This window comes from Lampetra planeri, chromosome 17 (genome assembly GCF_965212315.1).
Source record: "Lampetra planeri chromosome 17, kcLamPlan1.2.h2, whole genome shotgun sequence".
NCBI classification, from domain to species: Eukaryota; Metazoa; Chordata; class Hyperoartia; order Petromyzontiformes; family Petromyzontidae; genus Lampetra; species Lampetra planeri.
In genome coordinates this window covers 3,975,115-3,999,715 of record NC_136123.1, presented here as the reverse complement: position 1 = coordinate 3,999,715, position 24,601 = coordinate 3,975,115, and the positions used below count along the sequence as shown (strand labels likewise).

Sequence of the window (24,601 nt, the reverse complement as noted above, 5' to 3'; positions counted from 1 at the left end):
GATACCTTTATGAGCTCCCTGCAGTTACAAGCGATGGATAGGATCTGCTTTTGTACACAAACGTCCACGAAGGCCGTTTTGACAAGTCATAATCTCACGCCGATATCTTTCACTTGTATGTAGTCCGACATAAAATGTTACTCGGCACCTAATTATCAGCCTTCGTAGATTAAAAGGCTTCAAGTAAAATCGCGCTTGCCCGTTCTCGCGGAACTGTGTACCATTTGAACACATCCGTTACAACGGCTTTACATTGCTCATGCAAATGTGGCCGTGTGTGTTTTTTTGTAATTGAATATGTATGCACAATGTACGTACAGACACGTGTCTATAACTCGTGCCAACATATGTACATCTCTCTATGCAAATGCGTGCGCACGTTTAAATGGGATGTGTCTGATGAAAAGGTGTGACCTGTGAATAATGTGAACCTGTCTGCCAAATTTGTGCGTGTGACAAATGAACAATTGTAAAATTTTGAAAGGGTTTCTGAGTGCGCTTAAAGCCAAGTCCTGTTCACCTTGAGCTCTGCAGTTGTTAGACCACCGACAAAAAAAACCCCTGAAACCTCGGCAATGCAGGACAGTTGAATGTCAAGAGGTTTTTTATGATTAAAAAAAATCATACGTAACAAAATGGTTTGAGGGAATTCGTTTCATACAAAAAAGCTGAAAAAACCCATTCCCAATTCTGCTCTTGCTTATATTTAGGCTTTTACTGTCACGGTTGTTGCAATTTACATTTTTTGCGACATGCCATCATGAGCACGAAGATGAATAAGACAAAGTACTGAAGAAAATGCATCATCCCGATACGCACACGGGTGTGATACGCATACAAACAAGAATGTGTTGACAATGGTATCTATGTGTGGCATCAATTCAGATGAACAATATTCTAATGAAACAAAAATATACATAAGAATATAATCGGTGGCACGTTCAAGGCAATTCTGTCAGGGTGTGGTCAATATGGTAAATGCCCTTTACAATCATTTAGTCCCCTCCGTTATCTCTTTTAAGTGAGCGTGCAGTGTTCACTCATTATGTGGAAGTCAAAATTTTGCTATTGCCAGATTGGCAATCATTTCATAGGGACCATTATTTCTTCCCCCCCACACTCCCCCCTCCCCCAAACTCAGATCTCATCATATATAACTCGTGAGAAGAATGTCGTAATTTTAGTGAACACCAATTAAATTCCTCCCCCCCCCGCCCCGCTATACCGAATAACATGGATTTATCATAAAAAACTTGCTTAAATTACAGCACACATGGAAGAGTGATATATATCTATATCTCACACAATAAGACCGATGGAAACATCTGTGAGAATGACACCCCTCCTCTCCGCTAAATGATGTGAGAGACTTGTCAAAAGCAATTAATCTCAGCAAGGCTCTGGGGCAGCCGGCGACGCTCAATAATTCAGAGGAGCAAAATCTTCCATTGTTTTCATTATACCGTGGACAAGCTTGTCCCTGTCAAAACTCGTTCGCACATCGATCGAGAAAAGATATCTGCAAGAATTAATGGTTCGACTCCGGCCAACGTGCCACATACGCATCGCTTCGAAAGTAGCTGCGCCACATTTTATCATCGTGAAGCAGGTTTCTTTGGCAAACTGCGAGCACTGTAAGAATTATAAATAAAACTGCAATGTGCTTTTGTTGGGATGACACTGATGACTCACGCAAGGCGCGTGCGTTATGTTTACGCGTCAAGTTTTTCGTGATTTAGGTGGCCAATTTAAAAAAGAAAAGTTTCGTCGACTCCATTCATCTAATTTCCCTTGACGCTCTTATTGGTCTTAAAAACTGAGAGTACTTTGCAGAGAAATGCTGAGTGCGCTGCTGGCCTGGAGACTACGGCTCTGATTCACTTGCTCGATGGAGTTCTGGACGGCAGTTTTTCTGTCTGTCTAATGTTATCATCCTTCTACGGTTACCGAGGTCTCCCTCTAGCAAGAACTATTTCACCTAATTATCTTCTCACTGAATTTCAGTAATTGAGTGAATATTTGACGTACTCTTCAACGTGCTAATGCCTTGGACAATTATGTTAATTAAGCAAGAGGGGTCAAGTAACCTCCTCTCAAAACAAATTAAGGAAAGTGATCTTCTCAAACAGCTACTATACTTCCGATTTAAAGCTTTCGTGACTGCAGGGATTCATCTTCTTGGTTGTTTCGGTAAAGTCACGTAGAATGGAAATAATAAAATAATAAAAATAAAACATAATAACGTCGTGAGAATTATTTAATTATGTTTTATTTTTATTATTTTATTATTTCCATTCTACGTGACTTTACCGAAAGAACCAAGAAGAAGCTACTATAATACTGCGGATGACTCCAAAACATCATACATTGGTAAACCACAAATATTTACGACAGACATAATCACGCATTGTTAAAAGGTAAATTATATATTTAAAAAAATCAGGAATGGTGGCAATGTGAAGGAAAAGTAGTGTGTGTTAATGACTGGCTTACATTTAAAACGTTGACTTAAAAAGCCTGAAGATGTAGCAATCATCTGGCGTAGAGCTGGGCTATCTGCTTATTTAAGGATTCAGTTACCCTGCCGATTATCGCTCGAATGCTCACCTCATCGAACGGTATGAAATTAGTTTTGAAAAAGTCTCACTTTCTGGTCCACATGTGCCACTGGACGGGAGGTAATGGGCGCTGCCACCATGGCTGGGTGCTACATTGGTGATATGTTAACTACCTCGCCTGGTATACAGGAGGTCGTGGGGTTTGATCCCAACGCTGATGTCTGTATATTTGGAGTTTGCATGTTCTCCCCATGATCACGTGGATTTTTCTCCGGGTCCTCTGTTTTTTTTCCTCCACATTTATAAATGTAGATATGTAGTCACTTCGTTCTTTAAATTAACTCTGACAGAATGAAAAAGACAGCTATCTTGTTCATCAACTCCGTGATCTGCCTGAGAAAGTATTCTACATCAATTCAATACGAATGTCTATGTCAAATTATAGCACACTGACTCAGCTACTTTTTTATGAGAAATATATGCTGCACTTAATCCCTTTAATTAATTCAGGTGGGTAATATCCTTCCTTTTCAGAGACGTTTTTCATATGTCATCCAAATTGCCTCATATTTGCTGCTGCCAGTTTCTCATTAAAAATTCAACTATCCACCAAATCACAAATTTGGTGTGATTAAATCACTGTACGAGTTACTTCCATTTCTTCGCCTGGGAAAAAAAAGAGAAATCCACGCTGAGAAATTGTATTTTGAATGTTTGCAGTGTGAGCAATAACCAGGTATAAAATGAAAATAAATGCATAAAATAAAACGCTATCGAGTTAGCCCAGAAATGCATATCAATTAAGGGACTGGCCGAATTAGCCATCGCAGCGTAAAAAAAGTTGGTCACCTAAGCATTTCGTACACATATAGTAGGGATGTAGTGAATCACCCCTATGGCAATTCAATTGTCGTGATTCTGGGTCACGATTTGATTAAGGAACGTATTCTTATTTAAACAATGTGATAAAATGTGGCTCCAGGCAGAATAATCCTCGTCTTCAGCCTTAATCTATCTGCTGCTGGGTGAAGAACTCCCCAAATGATTGCCATCCCATGTGTTTTTAGTGGTTTTTTACATTTGTTTTTATTTTGCCAGGTAAGGCTCACTGAGCTATACAGCTCTTTTTCAGAAGCGACCTTGCCATTAATGAGAGCTCAATAAAGTGGCTTATCATGCGGAAATATATAGCAGCCAAATACTCGAAACGCATGCTTTTAAATGTGGGGGGGGGGGGGGGCAAACCGGATGATCATGTTCGCTCGGAGCTGCAATCCATCTAGACCCTGTACAAGTGTGGTGACATCGCGGGATGTCACTGTGTATGCCGGCCCCAGAGAGGCACGGCGTGCGGTGTCTTGACATCGCAGACACCGCTGTGATGTGGGTGCAGTACCGGCCCTAGAGGGGCTCGCTCAGCGCTGATTGACAGCGCCGGATGCCATCACGCTCGGCGTGCAATGCCAGCCCTAGAGGATCGGCTGTGAGAATGCTGGCCATAGGGAAGGGGTTACTGAAGGCCGTGCACACTGGTTGACCCAAGAGGACACGTGACCGGTTAAGTCTACAGAGGGGTATATACTTAATTTGTTGTATTACATTACATTTCTAAGTATACTAGATTTGTGTTTCTATTTCATTTATACCTGATGATTGCTTGTGTTGCAATCGAAACGTCGTATGCTAGTATTTAATTTATTATTTTCTCTTTATACGTGACTTTACCGAAAGAACCAACGAGTAAGTCTACAGAGGGGCCCCAAGTGGGGGCTGGGGGTGGTCACGTGGTCCGGATCGAGATCCTGCTCGAGGGATTCTGGAAGGTGGGCGTGGCCTGGGGCGGAGCCGGCCCCGCCGCAGAGGATATAAGCCGGGTCCCCCAGAGGGACCGGCGCTGTTGTTCATCCTGAAGAAACCGTCGTCTACGTTCTACCGAGTCTCCAACACGTGGACCTGCAACCGAGCTGTGGTCCGGTCCGTAGTAGCTCGTTACGTTGTAACTAGTGTAGCTAGCCTGGTGGTCACCACCATAGGTTGTTATTCTGTTAAGGGGCAGTTACCCCGTGTGTTGGTATTAATTAATGTGTTGCCTCCAAAGAGTACGTCTGCGACTCAGTTGAACTCACTACACAAGCATTGATCTCTTCGCTCCATCTCCAGGGTGGCAATCCTCTTGGACGTGTTCCCTCCATTTCCCGCTAATTCATCATTGGTTTCGATCATTTGCCATCAACATTCTCGTGATGTTTCCTCCCCAATCCAATGCTGGATTAGGGCCTCCGCAAGCATCGCAGCTCATGGGGTTCATGATTAAGCATACCTCACCATGTTTGTTCGGTGCAGTGAAGATGTCCAGCAGAGAGGTTGGAACATAAAGCTACAGCAGAACAATTAAATTCCCTGCATGGTCCTGTGCTGTCAACCACGTAGCCCTGCAGCCCAGGCTTTTGAGCCTGTACAAGAACTGTACAGGCTCAAAAGCTGCATAGCTTCTGAGATCTGACAAGATTGGGCACATTATGGGTGTTTTGGTCACAGGTATCTGTCAATATATTTGCATTCGTTTTTGATCCCCCCTTATCTTCCCCCCTCCCCGTATAAAAGTGCATTCCTCCCGCTTGCAGTCCCCACCTAGGTGGGGTAGTGAGCCAAATTTCTCCCCTTCCTCTAAACCCCCGGAGCGTAGAGTTTTTACGGACTTCTGCCCGCAAAGTTTCTGTGGCCCCCTGCCGACGTCGTGGTTTGCGCTCTGTAGCCGGACACATTTGGCAACGTGATAAAAAATATTTATAAAATAAGTATAACCAGTAAAAACAAAGTTTTTCACTATAAATCCTTTACATGCGTGGCGGCTAGAGTCCTCTCGTCCTCTGGCTTGAGATGGCTGCCACCTATGGGTCAGGTGATTGCATTGCACCATTAAGCAATTGGTAATTAAATATAATATTTTTGTCCTAAAAAGTGTAAAATTTTTGAAACAAATTTTCACGAACATTAATTGTCACGCACAACGAGTCTGTGTGGAAAATGTCAGCTCGATTGGATCACGGGAAGTGGGTTAAAAAACGACCGAAAGATTTGCACGGTCCTAAGCAAGCAAGCGAACTTAATATAAAGGATTTAAAAACGAAAGTTAAGGCCTCTGACCTGCGACGTTGGCAGCGAGGGCCACGTGCTCCTTGTCTGCGCCGTCGTTGTAGAGGGCGAGGTGCCAAACGCCGGCCTGCAGGTACTGCGTGAAGCCAGCGTGGGGGCTGCTTGTGGCACTCCGTCTGGCCCGGCCCAGCCGCTTGCCGTCGAGCACCTCCACGAAGTCGTACTGCGGGGGGACAAAGACAAAAATCTCCCGTATAGCCTCAACAGACTGTTGGGGCAAGTGCTGTTAGCGAGCACCTATGAAGGCCAGCACGGCACAAGAGGGGGTGAGTGGCCAGCACCACGCTGTGGAGGATGGCCACACACACACAGACATTCCGAACATATTGGCAATCGAGTCGTCGTCTTTTCTTTGTTGATCCATGTCGTCTTCCTGCACTGCCACCCAGTGCAATTTCAAGCAAGGGCCTCTCAGTGATTTTTCTGTGTACTTTTCAGATTTTATTCCACTTTCTCCATCTCTGTCTGTGTTTCCAATCCACGATTGGGGCTTTGGTATTTCATGATCAATTTCAGTTTTTACAAAAGCAGCCCTACAATCTTCTCCGGTGCAACTTTTTTTTTTGTAATCTTTTAACAACACCTTTTGTTTTATCTTTTTTTTTGTCACTGCCCACTTATTTGCAACGGTAGTATCCCTCTTGCACGGTGTCACAAAATGTGGCAATTTCTCAACGTGCCCTTCCATGCTGGGGGAGATTAAATGAGCCGAATGTTAAAACGTCAGTGATTGACAGGGAGAGAACCAGTTAGCCCGGAGGCATACACCACGCAAGATCCCGTGCACAGTCACACGTAAGAAGGAACTTGTGGACCCGCACAGGGCCAAGGACATACTCCTCTCCCCCACCTGCCACCACCTGAAATCGGAAATTGTGCAAGAGTTTAAAAGCATGATTAAAACACAGCAGGTTTGTTGTGAAAGCGTGAATTTTGTTGCGTTTAGTTTGTTGTCCTTACCCCGGCACCTCCGATTAGCACGGTTGGCTACGTACGGTGCGAAAGAAGTTCAACATACATACGGACAGGTTGTGTGAGTTTCGATGTAAAGCTTTCGTGACTGCAGGGATTCATCTTCTTGGTTCTTTCGGTAAAGTCACGTAGAAGGGAAATAATAAAATAATAAAAATAAAACATAATAAAATAATTCTCACGACGTTTCGGCCACAACGCAAGCAGCCGTCCTCAGGTGAAGACCGGGTCTGTCGGGGAGACAGCGTTTAATCATCATCTGAGGACGGCTGCTTGCGTTGTGGCCGAAACGGCGTGATAATTATTTTATTATGTTTTATCATTATTATTTTATTATTTCCCTTCTACGTGACTTTACCGAAAGAACCAAGAAGAGGTTGTGTGAGGTTTACTTGATCCTTACCTCGCAATATGTTTTTTTCACAAAATTACTCCCACTTAGCATGAACCTGTTGTCATCCATATATTGAAATATTCTCACCAAACCGTACGACACACAACGACGGAACAGATATGCTGTCAGGAGAGTGGGCTGTTGCCAGGTTGCAGTAAATACAATTAGAGACAATCTTCAGAGCTTCCAATGCACATGGGGTAGAAACATTATTAGACTCTGCCTATCAAAGCCTCTCCCCTGAGAAATTTCACAAAGACATATACATATATATATATTATTGCTGTGATTCCATGAACACAATCAGTCAAAATGATATTGCATCCTCATTTCGGCAATGCAGAGGGTAACTGGATGTTCTCACTCAGACAAATGTAGTTATGGTATAAAACCTGTCACAACACCCTCTCAGGCATTCTTGGCATGCGTCAATGAATGGTTATGAATGATAATACCTTTTATTTATCGAAGAGAGCCTCATCTATAATGTGTCCTGTATCCCATCTTGAACCCTGCCGAATGCCCTGCAGATTCTACATCTTCAAAAAAGAAATATTGTATCGTGTTTTAATGGCTGTCCTTCTGTAAAGCCTAATTGGCAGCTGTGCTGTCATGGTTACAATCTAGAAATTAAATAATAGTTTACTCGGTAGGTCTATTTTGAGTCGTTTGGACAATTACGTTCATGAAAATTACCGTGTAGGTTTACGCAATTGTGTGTACAGCTCTCCGATGTGTTTCAGGCTTGTGCCACGTGTTGTTTGGTATGATGTCTGCCATTTCACTCTACATGTTGCAAGCTTGTTCTCAATGAAGCTCCCAAAACGTCGGACATCTTGTCGAACTACAAGTCACCACAGCCCTGGCGGTCTCAGACGCCTGAAGCGAAAATCACGAGGATATAACAAACACTATCAGAGAAAATACTGATTTACTTACCTCTGCTACCAACTGCTGCCTGTCAAACCATTTCCAAGCAATGCAATCGAAATTAGGCGCATCACATGTACCCCCCCAACAAAATTTTCTAAATAGCGTTGCTTGTTCCTAGATGCGATTCTCCCTCCATCTCAACGGAAGCCCCCTGCAATGCAAGCCTCTCCAAAATAAAGTCCACACACTGTCGTTGAAATGTCTGTCCTTTCCTTTCCCACCGATAATTTTTTCCTCTCTCTCTCTCTGTCCTCAGATAAGACATTCTTCTTCTTCAGACGATTTCTATGGACACGTCGTGGGCACGCGTGCGGCGTCTTGAGATGTGGTCGCGTTTTCAGACGCGTTGAAGATGCGCCGTCGTAAATTGCAATATTAACGTATTGTAAAAGTGCGCGTTCGTTTTTCACACTTCGCACCTGGATATAGACGACTGGATAAAACGTGCGTTTGTATTGTACACGTAACTCCATTGGACATTGTTCATCTCATTCATCTCACCGACTTGATTCGCAGCAGTGTATGGCGGCCTATGTGCCTACCACTGCCACGCATGTTTAACACACGGGGGCTCTTGAATCTTCTTGGCGCTTGTGTCTAATTAATCCGGCTAACAACTCAGACTCTGCCTTCTCGACAGACCTGTTCTCCACCTGAAGACGGTTGCTTGCGTTGTGGCCGAAACGTCGTAAGAATTATTTTATTATGTTTTATTTTTATTGTTTTATTATTTTCCTTCTACGTGACTTTACCGAAAGAACCAAGAAGATGGAACCACCCTCTCGAACAAGATCCACATTCCCCCAGATTTAAGCCAAATGAATTGTTAAAATCACTGTTGTCCCTACTCCACGATGCCAGTCCCCATCCGATTTCAATAAAAAAAATCAGAAGCTAATACGAACGCTAGCCTGGCTTAAATGGAACATTGGGGAGGAGGGGGGGGTCAGACATTCTAAGTGTGTGTAGCTACCGTGATTGGCAAAAAAAAAAAAATTACGAGGCCGTGTGCCTGACATTAACGTTTCCCCCCTCCAATTTGACCCCCCGACTAAAACAATCCTCACGGCAATTTGTAACCGCACGGCTTACGCACAACGTCGCCGTCGCAGGCGAGGCAGGCGACGGCGGTCGTCGCGAGTCTACGATTACACGAGTCTCGAGAGGACTCGAGTCTAATAGCGAAATCCGTGCGACGCAGAACACGAGTGGCACCGTGGATTAAAAAAAACAGAGCCATAAAGGGCACCGTGCAGAAAAACCCTTTAATTTTTTATTCATACCGGCATTATAATCGATATTTTGTTTTATTTATAGAGAAGCTTATTTTATTGTAAGCATCCAAGGTGACCAGGTGCTCCCGCTGCCTATTAGGGAACATTGCGGTTGATGAAGCGCGCCTGATGCTTTGTGACAGAGCGTTCGACCGGAGGACTTAGCAACCAAACATCTCATTGGTTTGCCGCAAGGATGGCCTGTACAATGCCCCCATGAGATGCGTGTGTTCATGGGTTTATTCTTTGCTTCGGTTGTTTGTTCACCAATTACCGTATATCCCCATACTGGAGGAAATAACTACTGTATTATCGCTTGTGCGCGCGTATAAATCACTGCTCGTAATAAAGCATTTTTTCTTTACAAATACGTCTCTGGGACACGTGTGCGTTGACTCAGAATGCTGGTGTGAATCAATGCATACCGTGGAGAAATTGCATCCAGATAACTCGCTCCTTTACTTTGTAATTTTAAATAATGAAGGGGTGAAGGGGGAAAGGTGCAATGGTCGGTCACTCAGCGCTTGCTCCAGGAGCCATTAGCAGGCGACAGTTCAATAAAACAGAAAGTCAGCGCTTATATTCCTGACCCACTTACAACAATTCTTGCTACCATCATACACCTGCTCAACTGCCTTTTTCTGAGCACTTGAGTGTGCAATCACCTTGCCACTCAATTAACCACTTCACCCATGGGATTTTTGGGCGAGTATTTTTTGTAATCTACACTGCTAAGTATATCTATGAAATGTATTGCATCATTGGAAAATGTACTCGGAGAGGAATTTTATTAATATCGTGTGGACCACTATTAAGACAGCTTAACAATTGAAACATGTGCATTACTACCCTGTGATATTTTCACATTGTCCCCAGAGTTTGGCACTCTTAAGTGAGAGATAAACGTGATCCAAATGGATATGATCCGTTGGATGGATGAGAACAAGGTTGACCAAAACTGATTGAAACTAATTTTAACGGGCGGTGAGTCACAACCCTGCCGCATGAAATTCACGGGGAAGCTTCACTAAAAAAACATTCCTTCTCAAGGTTGAAACTGAGTGGCATAAAAAAAAGCGGTGAAAGGGGGAAGTTTTAAAAAAAAATATGCACGCAATAATGACCTGCCAGGGGAATTGTAGGCATCAGACAATTTATTTGTATGGCAGTTCTGAAAAATACCCATGCGATCATTAGCAAACTTTGTGACACGTTGTTTTATTGCATTAACATTGTCGTGCCGTCTATCTGCAGTCCATCTAACGTCTGACAGGTAGCCATCAGTCATCAGCGTGCACACAGTGGCGCTCCAGCTATTAACATTGCAATCATCTATGAGCAAATCCCTGCCCTCTATATTTCTTTTTTTAAGGCAGGTGTCAACACGGGCAGGGGTTTCCATTTCCACCATCATGTGACGATAAAGCCGGAATCTTAAAAAAAAACTTCGGTGAGGTCTGTCCTGTCACATTGCCAGTAAACTTTTCTCTTAAAAAAAAATAATACGTGGGCATCATCCTGCTGGGATTTGCATGTTATTTTCGTGACTGTAAATTTAACTGTGATAAAAAAAAAGTATTACAAAATTGTTGTGCTTTTTACATTTGAAATGCTGCGAGCGACTTGTGCTATCTCAAGTGTACGTAAGGTTATTATTGGAAAAAAAAACTTTCAAAAACATAATCTTTAATTAACTTTAATTATCTTGGAGGGGCACAATCTTGAAGAGGAAGGTAATAAACCCTAATTGGACTGCTGCTTCTCTGAGGCTAACCATCAAGTGTCCTAAAGCCCATCGGCAGGGTTTGATTGGATCATATTTTCCCAATGGCCAATGCATATACGCATATATCCTTCCCAAAAACACACACACACTCTACACATGCGCAAAGGATCACACCACGCACGCACGCACGTACACACACACACACAATTCAATTATGTGTTAATTATGAACTTATTATGTGTCCTTTTATTATCTGCACTGACATGTTGGCTTTCCTGTCCTTGCACCCTACGGGGACACTTATTAAGTCTATCAGCAAGCTTAGTTGCATGAGATCGCTCGCAGTTCTTGCGCGTAACGAGAGCGAAGGCGGGTGGCAGGGCACGTGCGCGGCTGCGAGGCGTTGGCCGAGGCCCCCCTAGGCCACGCCGCCGTGGTTTATGAGAGCCCAGATGCGAAGCGGTCATTCGAGGGCTTGACAGAAGTATTTATTTTTCTTCGCAGCTTCACAGGCGGGGGGGTGGGGGGGGGGCAGTGCTGGGGAGATTGCGTCGCGGCGGTGGAAGGGGCCGTTCGAGAGCCGCCGTTAAGGCGTCAGAAACCGGCACGAATTTTTTCTTATATATTCACAAATTCAAGATGCAGCTCACCAGGATTAAGTATAGCGTCACGGCCGATTGCTCAGCATACAGATTGAGGGAATAGAATGGAATTGGTGGCACTGACAGTTGTGCATTCTCCCCCCTTCAGCAAGCTCTTAGCCGTCATGAACTCCCCCTTGTAAATGTGTCTGCAAATGCAAGCATCAACACGTCTGATGGCTATATTCATGAGCACAGGAGGGTGAGCCTTGCAAGGTCAGTGGGTTCACACACTCAAGAAATGTTCCATTTTCTACAAGAAGTGGAAATCATGAGCACCAAATGAAGCGTACGTACAGAGACCAGGGAAAGCGTCGCAACTACCCAGCCAATACAAACACCGGTTAGTGTACCATGAATCGCCAATACTACCTCACCACATTCAAGCCAGTCTGCATTCATCACTTATACGAAACCATTCCCTTAATTCCGCGTGAATTTTTATGCAAGTTAATAAATAAGTGCATGATGCGAAATGGTGGCATTGGAGGGATTCACGTGAGTCATGGTCGTCCGTAATATTTCTGCTTCGTAGCTGTTCGGGGTTGTGCTATATAGGCCTCTGATTGATCTTTACCGCGCGTTGTTCGGCACGATGCCCGACGCGTTGCTGCACGCGCTGGGAGCCCAGTTCCTGAAGAAGCTCCCAGAACGTGGAGGAAAAACGTCGGACAAGCATATCCCTGAACAACAACGGTGCAAACCTGAAAACACAGCGGAGCTCCATCAGCAGCAAACTGTCAACCCAACGTGGGCTTTAGAGTTCCGCCACCAGAGATCTACCTTCTCCTTTTGTTCGCGAAGCCCTCGAGATGCTTGATTGATGTTGCAGGTGCCCAGGGGTCTTATTTGTATTAGAGGCATTATGGAAGTGGGATTGAAACCCACAGCCCTCTGATATTCCACAGGAATATAATTTTGGCAAATGGGTGACCGCTGCAGTAGCAAATGATGGGCTTCATACCAAAGATACGCTTTGCAATCATTAGTTTGCATATAGGTAACAATTACAACGTGTGATAACTTTACGATATACATCATTTATAGGGGGGGGGGGGGTGTCAATATCGTGTTCACAGCTCCGGGGCAGTGTTTGAAATTCCGCATTGCGATGCTGAAGGCAACGTCTTTTATTTCTTTGGAAAAAAAAACACTGTTTACCTACAAAGTGGTATTAATGTTTTCTGCCTTGGAGCCGTGAGAAGCTGAATCAACTCGTGAATGGATTTGAACTTTTAAATATTCTGAGAGTGAGATGCGTGCCCATGCCATAGCACCACTGCCAATATCTACATTTATTTACTCATCATTATCATCAGCCATGATCAATCCACTGCTGAATGAAGGCCTCCCCAAGGTGTCACCATTTATTATGATTCTGCAATGTAATAATCCACCTAGCAGACACAAGCTGATGTATCCCCCCACCATATCTTTGTAAGACATGTTTAAAAATAAGCACTAAAGGATATTATTTTTCCCAGCTGCTTGAAATGTCACATTAATTTGCTCGAGCAAATTAATTTGCTCAAGCAAATTGTATGCCCATGTTCAAGAAGATACTCTCTTTACTGGCTGGCTTGCTGGCTTGCCTTATTTACATCCAATTATAATGATGTTTCGAAAGGATTTTGGGATGCATATCTAAACACGCTATAGCTTCCGCAAATCTTAAGGTCATTTTTATATATCTGAGTCTCGCAGCACACAGCTTCACAAAAGGATTCTGCATCCAATATCTGCATCCGAGCAATACATTCTCTACAAACAATGGACCGTCAACCTTTTGCTAAAAGTAATCCAATCCTGTTAATGTCATATCTGGGAGAGAACTATACAATCCCTCTCCACACCGCGCTGTCTCTGAGCTGCCAGATTCACTGCCGCAGCAGTGGCATACATCACAAGTGGGCGGTTTAAAGGATCACTTCACTAAGAAATGGCTCACTTCGCAATTACTGTCATACACCTGTGAACATCAACACAACCTTCAAAGAGTAGCGCATGGGTAGGAGGTATTAACTGTGGTCATCGCTGTGATCGGTACCGCTGCTTTCTTTGCCTGCCATCCCTGTAAACGCAGGTAAATGCGGTGCAGTGTAGCAGTGTTATGAGGGGTTTGTACATTTCTCATGGGCAAAGGGCAGACAGTTCTGATGTAAACATCTATAGGAATCCACAAGAGTCTTCTGTGCACCTACCTCAGACGGGCGCAATATATTTTCAGTCGGTAATACACAAACTTCTTGCATCATTGTGTCACTTCCCTAGATATCGCTACGCACATCGATGCATTGGTGGAGAAAGAACACTGCTCTCGGAATTTGCAGTGTCACGTTATCGTACTTTGTCCTTGCGGCTATGTAAAGACAAATGCGACATCGACACAGACAACTTGAACAAAGAAAAGCAATAATGGTTCACGGTAAAGGGCATGCCTTGATTCAGGCCGATGTGGCAACCTTTGAATCCAAACGCATCTAAGAAACCAAGCAGAAGAGACTGTAGAAAACACCTCTGACCAAAGATGTAATGTGAGTCTCCATGTCAATGTACGTAGCCAACCGTGTTAATCGGAGGTGCAGGGGAAGAACAAAAAAACCCGGATTTACTTAGATAACCACACATGCATATGTGAGTCCATGTCAAGAGTGGAGCAAAAGCTGTACAGCCACCATTGGACTCGTCAGTGAACCCATCAACTTTCTGGTCTATCTTCTTATAATTATCATCATCGTCCAGCAGTCATCATCGTTTTGATGTGGCAGCCAACCTGTAAACACCGCACCTGGCTTTTAACACTGACGACCAACTTTAGACATATTCCTCGCAATATGAATTCACAGCCGACAATAGCGTTCATTCTGTTATCGGAACAGCGAGCCTCGGTGCCCAGGTACGTGCGCAAACTCACCTGCGTGTGCGTGGGAAGGAGCCCTTTACGTCCATAGAAGCCGAGTGCTGCGTCCATGTCGATTGAAATGTTAAAGCTGAAGAACTGTGGCTGGGAGACGTGCAGGTGAGACCTCCAGAACTCTCCAGGGGGAACATCCTGAACAACCACCTGCCCCGGGTCCAACCTCCCACTGTCCAGGGAAACCTCCATTGAGGAGCCTCCAGCCTTGCCTATGAAAAAGAAAACATGATATTAATGCATTAGGTAAACGTACAGCGCTGCAATTGCTTGCTCATGCCGCTGCTATATAAAAAAGAAAACATGAACAATTTTTATTTTACCAGGTAAGGCCCGCTGAGCTCTGTATCTCTTTTGTCCGAAATAACCTGCTGATCACAAATTATAGCTCAATTAAGTGGCTGATCATGTGGACATTTATAGTAGCCAAATACTCTAAACGCAGGTTTCTAAATGTGGAGGGAAAAATCGGGAGGACCCGGAGAAAAATCCACGCAACCACAGGGAGAACATGTAAACTCAAAATATACAGGCATCATCAGGGTCGGGATGAAACCCACGACCTCCTGTATACCAGGCGAGGTAGTTAACATAACGCTACTGCTGTCGGGAGGTCCTCCACCAAAAAGAGCTCTCAGAAGCGTTTCCCTAGAGGGTGTTGTGGCCTATTCTACCACGCTGGCCAGATGTCCTGGAAGAAGTGGGAGTACCCACACCTTACCCCACCACACGTGGCCTGCCGATAGACTAACTATTGTATACTCATATAAATTGCTGGGTGGACAGAGGCGGGAAGGATTTAGGAAATTTCACCAGGATGATATCTTTCGATTTAAAGCTTTCGTGACTGCAGGGATTCATCTTCTTGGTTCTTTCGGTAAAGTCACGTAGAAGGGAAGTAATAAAATAAGAAAAATAAAACATAATAAAAAATATTATTATATTATATTATTATATTTTATTATTATATTATTTGATTATGTTTATTTTTATTATTTTATTACTTCCCTTCTACGTGACTTTACCGAAAGAACCAAACAGTATGATATCATGCACAATTTTTTTTATATTGTAGGTAGTCGGGTCGCCCAGAGATCAGTGTTGAATTGGTGCAGCTGAGATCCTGGGTTTGAACATGGGTTTTAGCCACCTGTCATTAAACCAGTTTCGAAAGTGAAAATTGTTGATTGTTTCAGCCTGATCTTCAATGATTGCACAAATAAACCCATGATATTAAATTATATGTTTACACTTAATTTGGCTAAATTACAGCTCTGTTAAATTTTAAATATTGGTTTGTCATATGGCAAACAGTTCAATAGCAGAGTGTATGGAGAAGTGTGGCCCGAACTGTGGAAAAGATACAAAGGTCATGGAGGTCATTTGAAGGTTTTTTTTCAGAAGTACTGTGGACATATCTACTGCCATGCGCAGAAGTCCATGGAGCCCACCACTCTGCAAGATTTCTAAATGGATTCTTAATCTCATGACACCATTCTGACAGCACAATTGAATATATATTGGGTGAAACAAGAAACATCAACAAAACATTGAAAGATCAGAATACATGCAAAGAATCACTGTACGTTAATATTCCCATGGGTTGGTTCAGCTCCATCTGAATGGAAATACTTCATCAGTAATATTAAAATAGCATTCATTACAAGTTGCAGGAACATATATTTACAACATTAGTCATTGAAGAAGGCTATCATTACTTGACTTGCACATTTGTAAATGGTGGGAGAGTTTATTTTTGCACATGATTAGGCATTCGTAAAATTTTAGCACCGGACATTCTAGATTGTGTTAAAAACATAATTATGGAATGTACATTTACATTCATTACCAAGGTGTGATTTAAAATATAATTAAATTTTTTTACAGCCCTTTGCCGAATGAAAGTCTCCATTTGCTGTACATTCACGAGGGTTGTTTGATCCAACTTCACTATGCTGGACAGTACAGGTTGGTGATGGGGCATTCGGGAGGCAGGACTAGTTCAGTTTAACACGTAGGCTTTCACGCTTCAACACACTGGGTGGGCTAGAGCAGTGAACTATTTGTCTTTTGTCAACGTGACACTTTTTTGCTGATTGGCCGTGTCGGGTGGTGGAAGGTTACGACACATTTATAAATAACGCGATCTGACCCAAAAACGTTGATTAGGACTAGTTCAGATGCAACTTGCCACTAATCATTGGCCTTAGTCGGGCATTAAATCCAGGTCGTCGGGTTCGTCATGCAGTGCGCTAACCACCGCACCACCACTTCACACCTTTTCACATATCAACTAAAATGAAAATTAAGTGTCCTCTTCCTGTGATGTTAACACAACGGTAATCTCAGATTGCGGCCAATTTCTAATTAGGAATCTGTTATTAATTTTAACCGGCAGAAAGTTTTCTATATTTACACATTTTACTTGAAGGAGCTGAGCAATATAAATTCTGTGAACATTTTCAATTAGCACGTGGGTCTCGTTACTTGACTTCCCTCTCAAACGAACGGCTGATGCGCGTCGCCGAGGGTTATGATGGGAGCTGAATCTCGAGCCGCAGACCATGATCCCATTTGGGAACGTAACCAAATTCACCCTGTGGCAGAGTTCTGGATTAACAAGAGGCCGCAGAACCAGCGTAATCTGCAATCACTCAAAAGATGTCACATTTCCCCCCCTTCCCCCAACTAAATGCTGCCTGTGTGCTAATGTGCGTCGGCGGTCAAGTAATGCGCACCGATCCATTGCTCTCGTGCATTCACACTCAATACAATTTCAATTCAGTCATCCATAATGGAGGGGTGTTCTCTTGGGTTGAGATCACGTAAAAATATAGACGCGTTGAAGAAAAAAAAAAACCCGCCACCACCCGACACAGCCAATAAGTAAAGGGTTTGTCACGTAAAACCAAACGTGCCAATTCGTTACTGGTTCAGCACACCGGCTCTGTGTTTGAGAGCAAACCCGCAACATTTACAATTCGAGTACGACGTTTCACCGGTAATTGCAGCCAGCCTCATCAGGAGACAGCTAAAATAGTGCAGATATCCTCCTGTTTTAGTCGTCACTGTGACCCAATCAGGTCAAAGACCAGAGGGGGAGCGGGGGGGGGGGTTAATGTAGTCATATAAATTACAACGCATCTGTATTATTAGTTGGGTTATTTACAGTTAATCAACAACATACATTATGCACGTATATTATAATTTTGAAATGTGCATTACCGATTTTTTTTGTGTTATTTTACAGTTCGAGTTGCCCTCCTGGAACTCTGAAATGAGACGGCGCCCTTTGCTTATTAATGTAGGCGGCATGGCCGTCGCTTGCTTGCGACTGGAAACAAGGCTCCCTCTCTCCTCCTGGCACTGTGTTACGGGAACGTTATCAACAGGAGTGCCGTCCACAGAGGGCTGCTTTTTTCTATCTGCTTTCTTGTCGAGCAACGCTCTTTGCCACAGCTGGCTGCTGTGCGGAAAATGTACCCCAACAATATCCTTGGTGATTTGGGCTTCGACTGAAGAGCACTTGGTCTCAATGGAAGCAAGGCGGGAAACCTTAGAATGCCTTGCTGCACTTGAAGACCGTGCTCGCATCTGTGCTCATGCCCTGTAGCGCCATGCTTCTTTTGACAGTTCACAAGAAAAACCTGAACAATGGCGGATAATAAGCAACTTCTAATTATTTGGAAATATTACTACTACTAGGTAATATTAACTTGGCAGGAAGCTTCTTGTGAAAGCAGTTTCAATGATTCCTTGAGAAAACGTCAACCATGCAAGCTTCTGTTTAATTAGATATGATTCAAGGATGACAAAAACGAGAGCAGCTGCATATGTCAAGATGACTGCCGACAGAAAAGAATGCCACTGTGTAATGGGATGCAATTTGAAAAGATTCCACTTGGTATGTTTTGAAATTGGCTTGGATATAAGAGAAACATTGATTTCCCATGTATAAAAAAAAAACACAAAATCCAATTACACAACATACCTGACCTATTCTAGAGAACCCGACATAGGATAAAATATTAAGTTGAATCCATGAAATTCTTTGCCACTCTGGCAGAAGGTGCCTCCATTATGTATGTATGTTGAACTTCTTTCACACCATATGCAGCCAACCGTGCTAATCCACACTTTATCCCACCATACACTAACTGCTGATAAACTAGCTATGGGGTACTCATTTATACTGCTAGGTGGACCGCGGTGGGAACAGTTATTTAGATTATTAGGCTGCTATAAATCTGCACGTGACGATAAGCCACTTTGTTGAGCTATCATTTGTGGCCGGGTCGCTTCGGAAAAAGAAGCGAATAGTTCAGTGGGCTTTGCCTGGTCAAATAAAAATTGTTTATTTTTTTGTGTGATTTGCTTACCTTTCCTATATTTTGTACTCCTATCGTGTTTTTGTATTGTTTGTTGTTCTAACTTTCTGACCCGCCCCTCCTTGACACCTCTGAAAAAGAGCTTTATCACTCATCGGATTCCTGCAGTATAAATAAAGATTCCGATGCTGATAAGAAAATTGTACCATCGGTTCAGCTGGCATGCCACGAGCTCAAACCGGCTACTTCTGGATTGCAAGTCCTGTGTGCTAACCATTACAATGTGGCAGCAGCCTATGTAGGATGACAACGCATATTTCTAAAAGTTAGATAATCTCTTTTACAAAGCAGCGATTGCTTTGTCTATGTGAGAGCCACACACATTCTTTATTTAAACGTAGTTATTGTAATTCGTAAAATAATAATGACGCTTTGCACGTAAACATATCGTTAAATACAATGGGGAATTGTTTTGTTAATCTTCAAAGTATTTAAATAGTTTCAATAATCAAGCGCTCTTTTATACTTTGCAGTGATATTTATTAAGTGTAGTGAATCAATGTAAACCACAAATAAATTGCAAAAATGTCTGTTAAATATGTATCTCCTGATAATATAAATATGAATCTCCTGCAATAAAAAAAATGTAAAGTGGTCTAATAAATAACTGCAACACTTTAAACAGTGCTATAAATTAATGTTTTGGCATGTCATGAGATATTAATAAAATTCATTCAACTCCAGACAATGATTGATTGAGTTAAGGCATAAAATAAACATTTGTTAATGCAATTTGAAACATTAAAATGCAGAGGTCAGTGAACATTTGGAGAGGCGGACTTCATTGAGATGTGATTTTACCAGATCACACACACGTACAGGCCATCTTGTCAATCCACTGCTGGATGAGGGCCTCCACATGTGGCTGTGTAGGTTTGTTGAGGTGGACGGAGTACACAACAATATTAATGCTGCACTGCCCCCTTATGCCCACAAAGCCTACTAAACCTGTTTTTGTGCGTAGTGGTTACCCATCCAAGCACCAACAAGATTAAATCCTGTGAGATTTTGACAAGATCAAGCTCTTTTTTTTCCTTTCAAGTGATTTGGTAATAGGCTGTCATGCTATTAAGGTCTGATACAAACGTAATTATTGTGATGATATTCTATTATTTCAATATAAATAATCCATAGAATTGTGAGTGTACATTAATAATGAAACGCCTTCAATAGTAATCAAATTGTGCATCGTGCAGAAAAAGTACCCAACGGGAGTTGTAAGAAATCCATAATGCTGTACAAATATATGCAAATTTGATCATGCCATTATTTCACGGACACATGTGTCGCTAATTTAGTTTCTGGTAAGAGTCAGCAAGAATATTGATTGACAACAAATGTGCTGTAGATTTGTCAATACCGAAGACGGCTGTAGAAAAGCGCTAAATCCACTGGGATTTTTTCTTTTTTTACAAAAAACGACATATGGTGCTTAATAGTACAGCTCAGAAAGAGAAAAAAAATTATCCAGAAACTTGGATGGAGCCTTTGCCTGCATATGAAAACGTAATTGAGCCAACGTGTGTGCAGAAATACTCAAGCAATCCAATCCAGTGCAACCGAATAGTCAAGGGGTGGAGATCGTAATTTTGCAAAAGTTGAAAGAGGCTTCTAATATGCATTTCTCTCAACTGCCCTACTTTTTCAGCTTTCTTTTATTAGAGATTTTTTTTTTTACAAAAGTTCAGTCAGCCCGTTTATTTTGGGTGAGGCCCACGAAGCGAAGACGCCATTTTGTTATTGGCTGATTCGGTAGCAAGCACATTACACGGGAAAGGAGCATTTTTTACAAGGGGTTCCATAGAACAAAAAGGAGTATTCTTTGGTTCTTTCGGTAAAGTCAAGTAGATAGAAAAATTATAATAAACAAAAAATTAAGTGAATACGAATAAAATAATGAACAAAAAATAGAATAATAACCAACAAAAAAAACACAAATGTAGACTGTAGTCTGGTTCTTAATCGGAGTGAGTGTACTGTCAGTCTCTAATGTACACTGTAGCGTGGTTATTAAGTTTTGTGAGTGTACTGTCAGTCTCTAATGTACACTGTAGCGTGGTTATTAAGTTTTGTGAGTGTACTGGCAGTCTATAATGTAGATTGTAGCAATGGTTATTAAGCTGGGTGAGTGTACTGGCAGTCTACAATGTAGACTGTAGCCTGGGTTTTAAGCTGATGAGCGTATTGGCAGTCTATGATGTAGACTGTAGCAATGGTTATTAAACTGAGTGAGTGTACTGGCAGTCTATAATGTAGACTTATTCTTGTTTTTTCAGTAATTTAAATAGCAGTCATCATCAGGAAAAGGGGGGTTAGCCTCTAAAGGCAAACTGTTTATAGAGGTTTAGAGATGAGTGTATCTTTCTATCTACGTGACTTTACTGAAAGAATAAAAAAATATGAATTCCTGCGGTCACGAAATGTTTTGAGTCAAAATTTAAAAGGAAGGAGATTTTATATACAAGGCTTAATCAACTGACCTGAACTTTGTATGATGGAAATCTATCTAGAAATCCAAAATAATATTATGCATGACACTCACGAGACGAGCTCACGTATGGTATTTATTATAGCATTTAAACACATCATGAATTACCAGCTGCTTTTCCGATTAAATGTTATGGTCAAATTTGATTCAACGTGAACAGTGCCGAGACCCGTCTCGTGGCAGCTCATCCAAAACTGTACCGCGAAACAACCCCCTGCTCATCCATTCGTAATGCTTTCCAACTACGGTTGAAAGGGGTTAAGGCAATAGCTCCTGTCCTTTCTGTAACGTGGGGGGGGGGGGGGGCTCGGTAACTCCCATAGAGATAATCCAATATGAAGTTGTGTTCCTATTAGGGATGCGCTCTACAGAAATCTGGTCGAACTGATGGAAATATGTCCATGCTATTGGTGGCCTCATGACGTCAGCAGCTCTGCCTTGACAGCAAAGGTCTCAGTTCCTGAATCAGTCGAGGGCATTATCTTTCCATCAGCTGCGTAACGCTGTGCGAAAGCTACCTGATATGTCGCTCCACACGAGGCTTCGGGTCTTTTCGGCCACAGTCATGCCCTCCCCTCCTCGATGCTTGCGAAATGTGGACCCCCTCTAATGGAACATCTGCGCTGGTTAGAGAGATTCAGGCTGACCTGCCTACAGTCGATCCTGGGTTTAACCTGAAGGCTGGATTGTGTGAGGAACTCACAAATCCTTGAAAGATCTGGACACATTTCCATCAGTGAGCTTCTCCTGCGGGCCAAGCTGTGTTGGCTGGGTCATGTAGCCCGCATGCCCAGCCACCAAATGCCCAAGCAGCTTCTGTTTCGATGTATAGAGGGGGCTGAATGGGTATGACACGGGCCGGAAAAGAGATGGCCTGATTTGGTACAGGACGATGTGGAGCTGAATTGACTTGCCGAAGACCGGCACCAACGGTGTCAAGATCGGCCTCTACAGAGGAGGCTCATGAAGGATGCTACTGGGCAATTGGAGGGAGTCAGGCTACAACAACGGAGGGCAGAGGAGCGACAATCACAAGTGGAGCACCGGGCGACTAAAATGCAACAAGTTGGTACTGTAGGGGGCACAGCTGGTGCATCTGCGAGTCATCTCCGTCAGTCAACCCATGGTCTGTCCCATGACCTCCTGTCAGCAAACCTTCGACACTTCACGTGGCCTCGAAGTGCACCAGGCCTGGCATAAGCATCGTGGTGACCTCACCACCACTTCATGGCGAATGCCGGCTGTTGTTGTCATGACACGTGGGGAGCGAGCGGTGGTGCAACTGTTAGCACGCTGTGCTACAAACCCGAAAACCCGGGTTCGATTTCTGACGGCCAACACCAGTGACAATTATCTGAACTGGTCCTAGGCCACCCCTAGGTCGACTCTGTCTAAAACGAGTACCAGGTGTGGTGTGTTATCATCGCCACTCGGGAGACAAAGGTGGTACTAGCCACCCACCCCCTTGCATGCCATGCCGGCCTTCATATGTGCTCGCGAACATCACCTGCCCCAACAGTCTGTTAAGGCTACAAAGGGGGATCTTTGTCTTTGTATGGGGTGGAGGAGGGGCTCAGCTCCCTCCAGCCATACGACGCTACGGAGCAGTTGGGGGTGCTACAAGGATACTAGACTAAAATACAGGAAAATAGCATTTCGTACACGTAAATAAGCCATCAGCGCTTCATCCGCAGCTCGCGGACACACATTTAAACTCCGTGACATGATCTGCTCTCCTGTGCCTGGATATGCTTTCACACTCCAGCGGGTTCCCTAATTCAAAATTCGATTGGGAAATGATAATGCCATTCACCTTAAACCTAAATGGCGCCCGCTGAGCAAATAGCATCTACTGTTTGCCTTTGCTTATAGTCTGATATCGTATGAGCTTCTGAGCATCAGTAGGTGATCATGTGTAACGGTAATCCCCTTGGCAATATGAGTTCATGGGGGGCGTTACTCGGTACCAGCAGCTTACTCGCGTAAATTGTCCTTTCATTCTAGATTCATTTCATTGTTATCCACACTAACTGCATGCAAGTACGATTTACGTATTGTATCCCTGTAATGACCAGCATGCGTATGTTTACCATGCTGTGTTTCCTGCATATGCTAGCTCTGTTTCTTATTGATTGTACAAAGGTGCTCCTTTCAACTCTCATGAGCTGAGTTCCTATGAGTGCTCTAATGGTATCAAAGGGCCATTCTTCATATGTTTAGCAAACAAATGGGCTTAATGTTCTGACAACGGCCACTTCTACTGAAGTTTTGTGCTCCAGCAGAGGAATTAATTATTTATCTGACAAATGGCAAAGACAAAAATCTCCCGTATAGCCTTAACTGACTTTTCGGGCAAGTGCTGTTAGGGAGCACCTATGAAGGCCGAACACTAACACTACTGTGCCCCACAATTAGCACATATGCATGCACGTCCAAAATAATTCAATGCATGACTATAGTGGTGAGTGACATCTGAACTGGTCTTGCCCCCCCCGCACCCCTTCACCAACCCGCACTAACCAGCATGATGAAGTATGGTCACACATCCTCCATGATCAACACAGCATGGGGGGGGACCTTCATCCAGCATTGGATTGAGAAAGGGATGCAAATGATTAAGTTGTGATGATTACGTATGCAAATTTATCACGCAGATTAAAGAGAAGTTTAATTGTATTTTCGCTCGATAAGTATTTTTAGTGCATTCTGTTCCATTAGGCTGCCCGTATAAATAACACATTGTCTTTCCCATCAATCTTAAAATGTTAAAATGTAAAACCTCACTTCTGGCGACGATGCATGACGCATTGGTTATCTGCTTGGACTCGGCTATCAGGTGGTTGCAGGAACATAGAGATTAAATAAAATATTGGGAAACGGAGCAAGCACAAGCTGCACATTGAGATCCAGCCGTATAACAGTAACGTTAAACCGGCACCGTTGTACGGCTCGGATAGTTGGCGTGATGGCAAGACCGACACGGTAGAGGATGGAATCCTTCCATAACAGATGACTCAGGAGAATCGGCTGCATCTTCTGGCGAAACGAAATCCACAACAGCGAAGTGTACAAGAATACCGGTTGCCCTAATATCACACAAAACATCGAGAGACGGTGACTTGGATGGCTCAGACATGTTCTTAAAACGGACCAGGCA

At 43.2% G+C, this 24,601-nt stretch overlaps 1 protein-coding gene across 3 annotated transcripts in view; it reads right to left on the bottom strand.

Moving 5' to 3' along the window:
• The window catches only part of LOC144723278 (teneurin-3-like), a 469,866-nt gene that overhangs the window by 128,369 nt on the left and 316,896 nt on the right, over positions 1 to 24,601 (bottom strand). For all 3 annotated transcript variants that reach the window (XM_078601881.1, XM_078601882.1, XM_078601883.1), the window contains 2 exons: positions 14,569 to 14,780; positions 5,706 to 5,877 (listed from right to left, as the gene is read on the bottom strand). In XM_078601881.1, the coding sequence (XP_078458007.1) occupies positions 5,706 to 5,877; positions 14,569 to 14,780 (384 nt within the window). The remainder of the gene's footprint in view (positions 1 to 5,705; positions 5,878 to 14,568; positions 14,781 to 24,601) is intronic.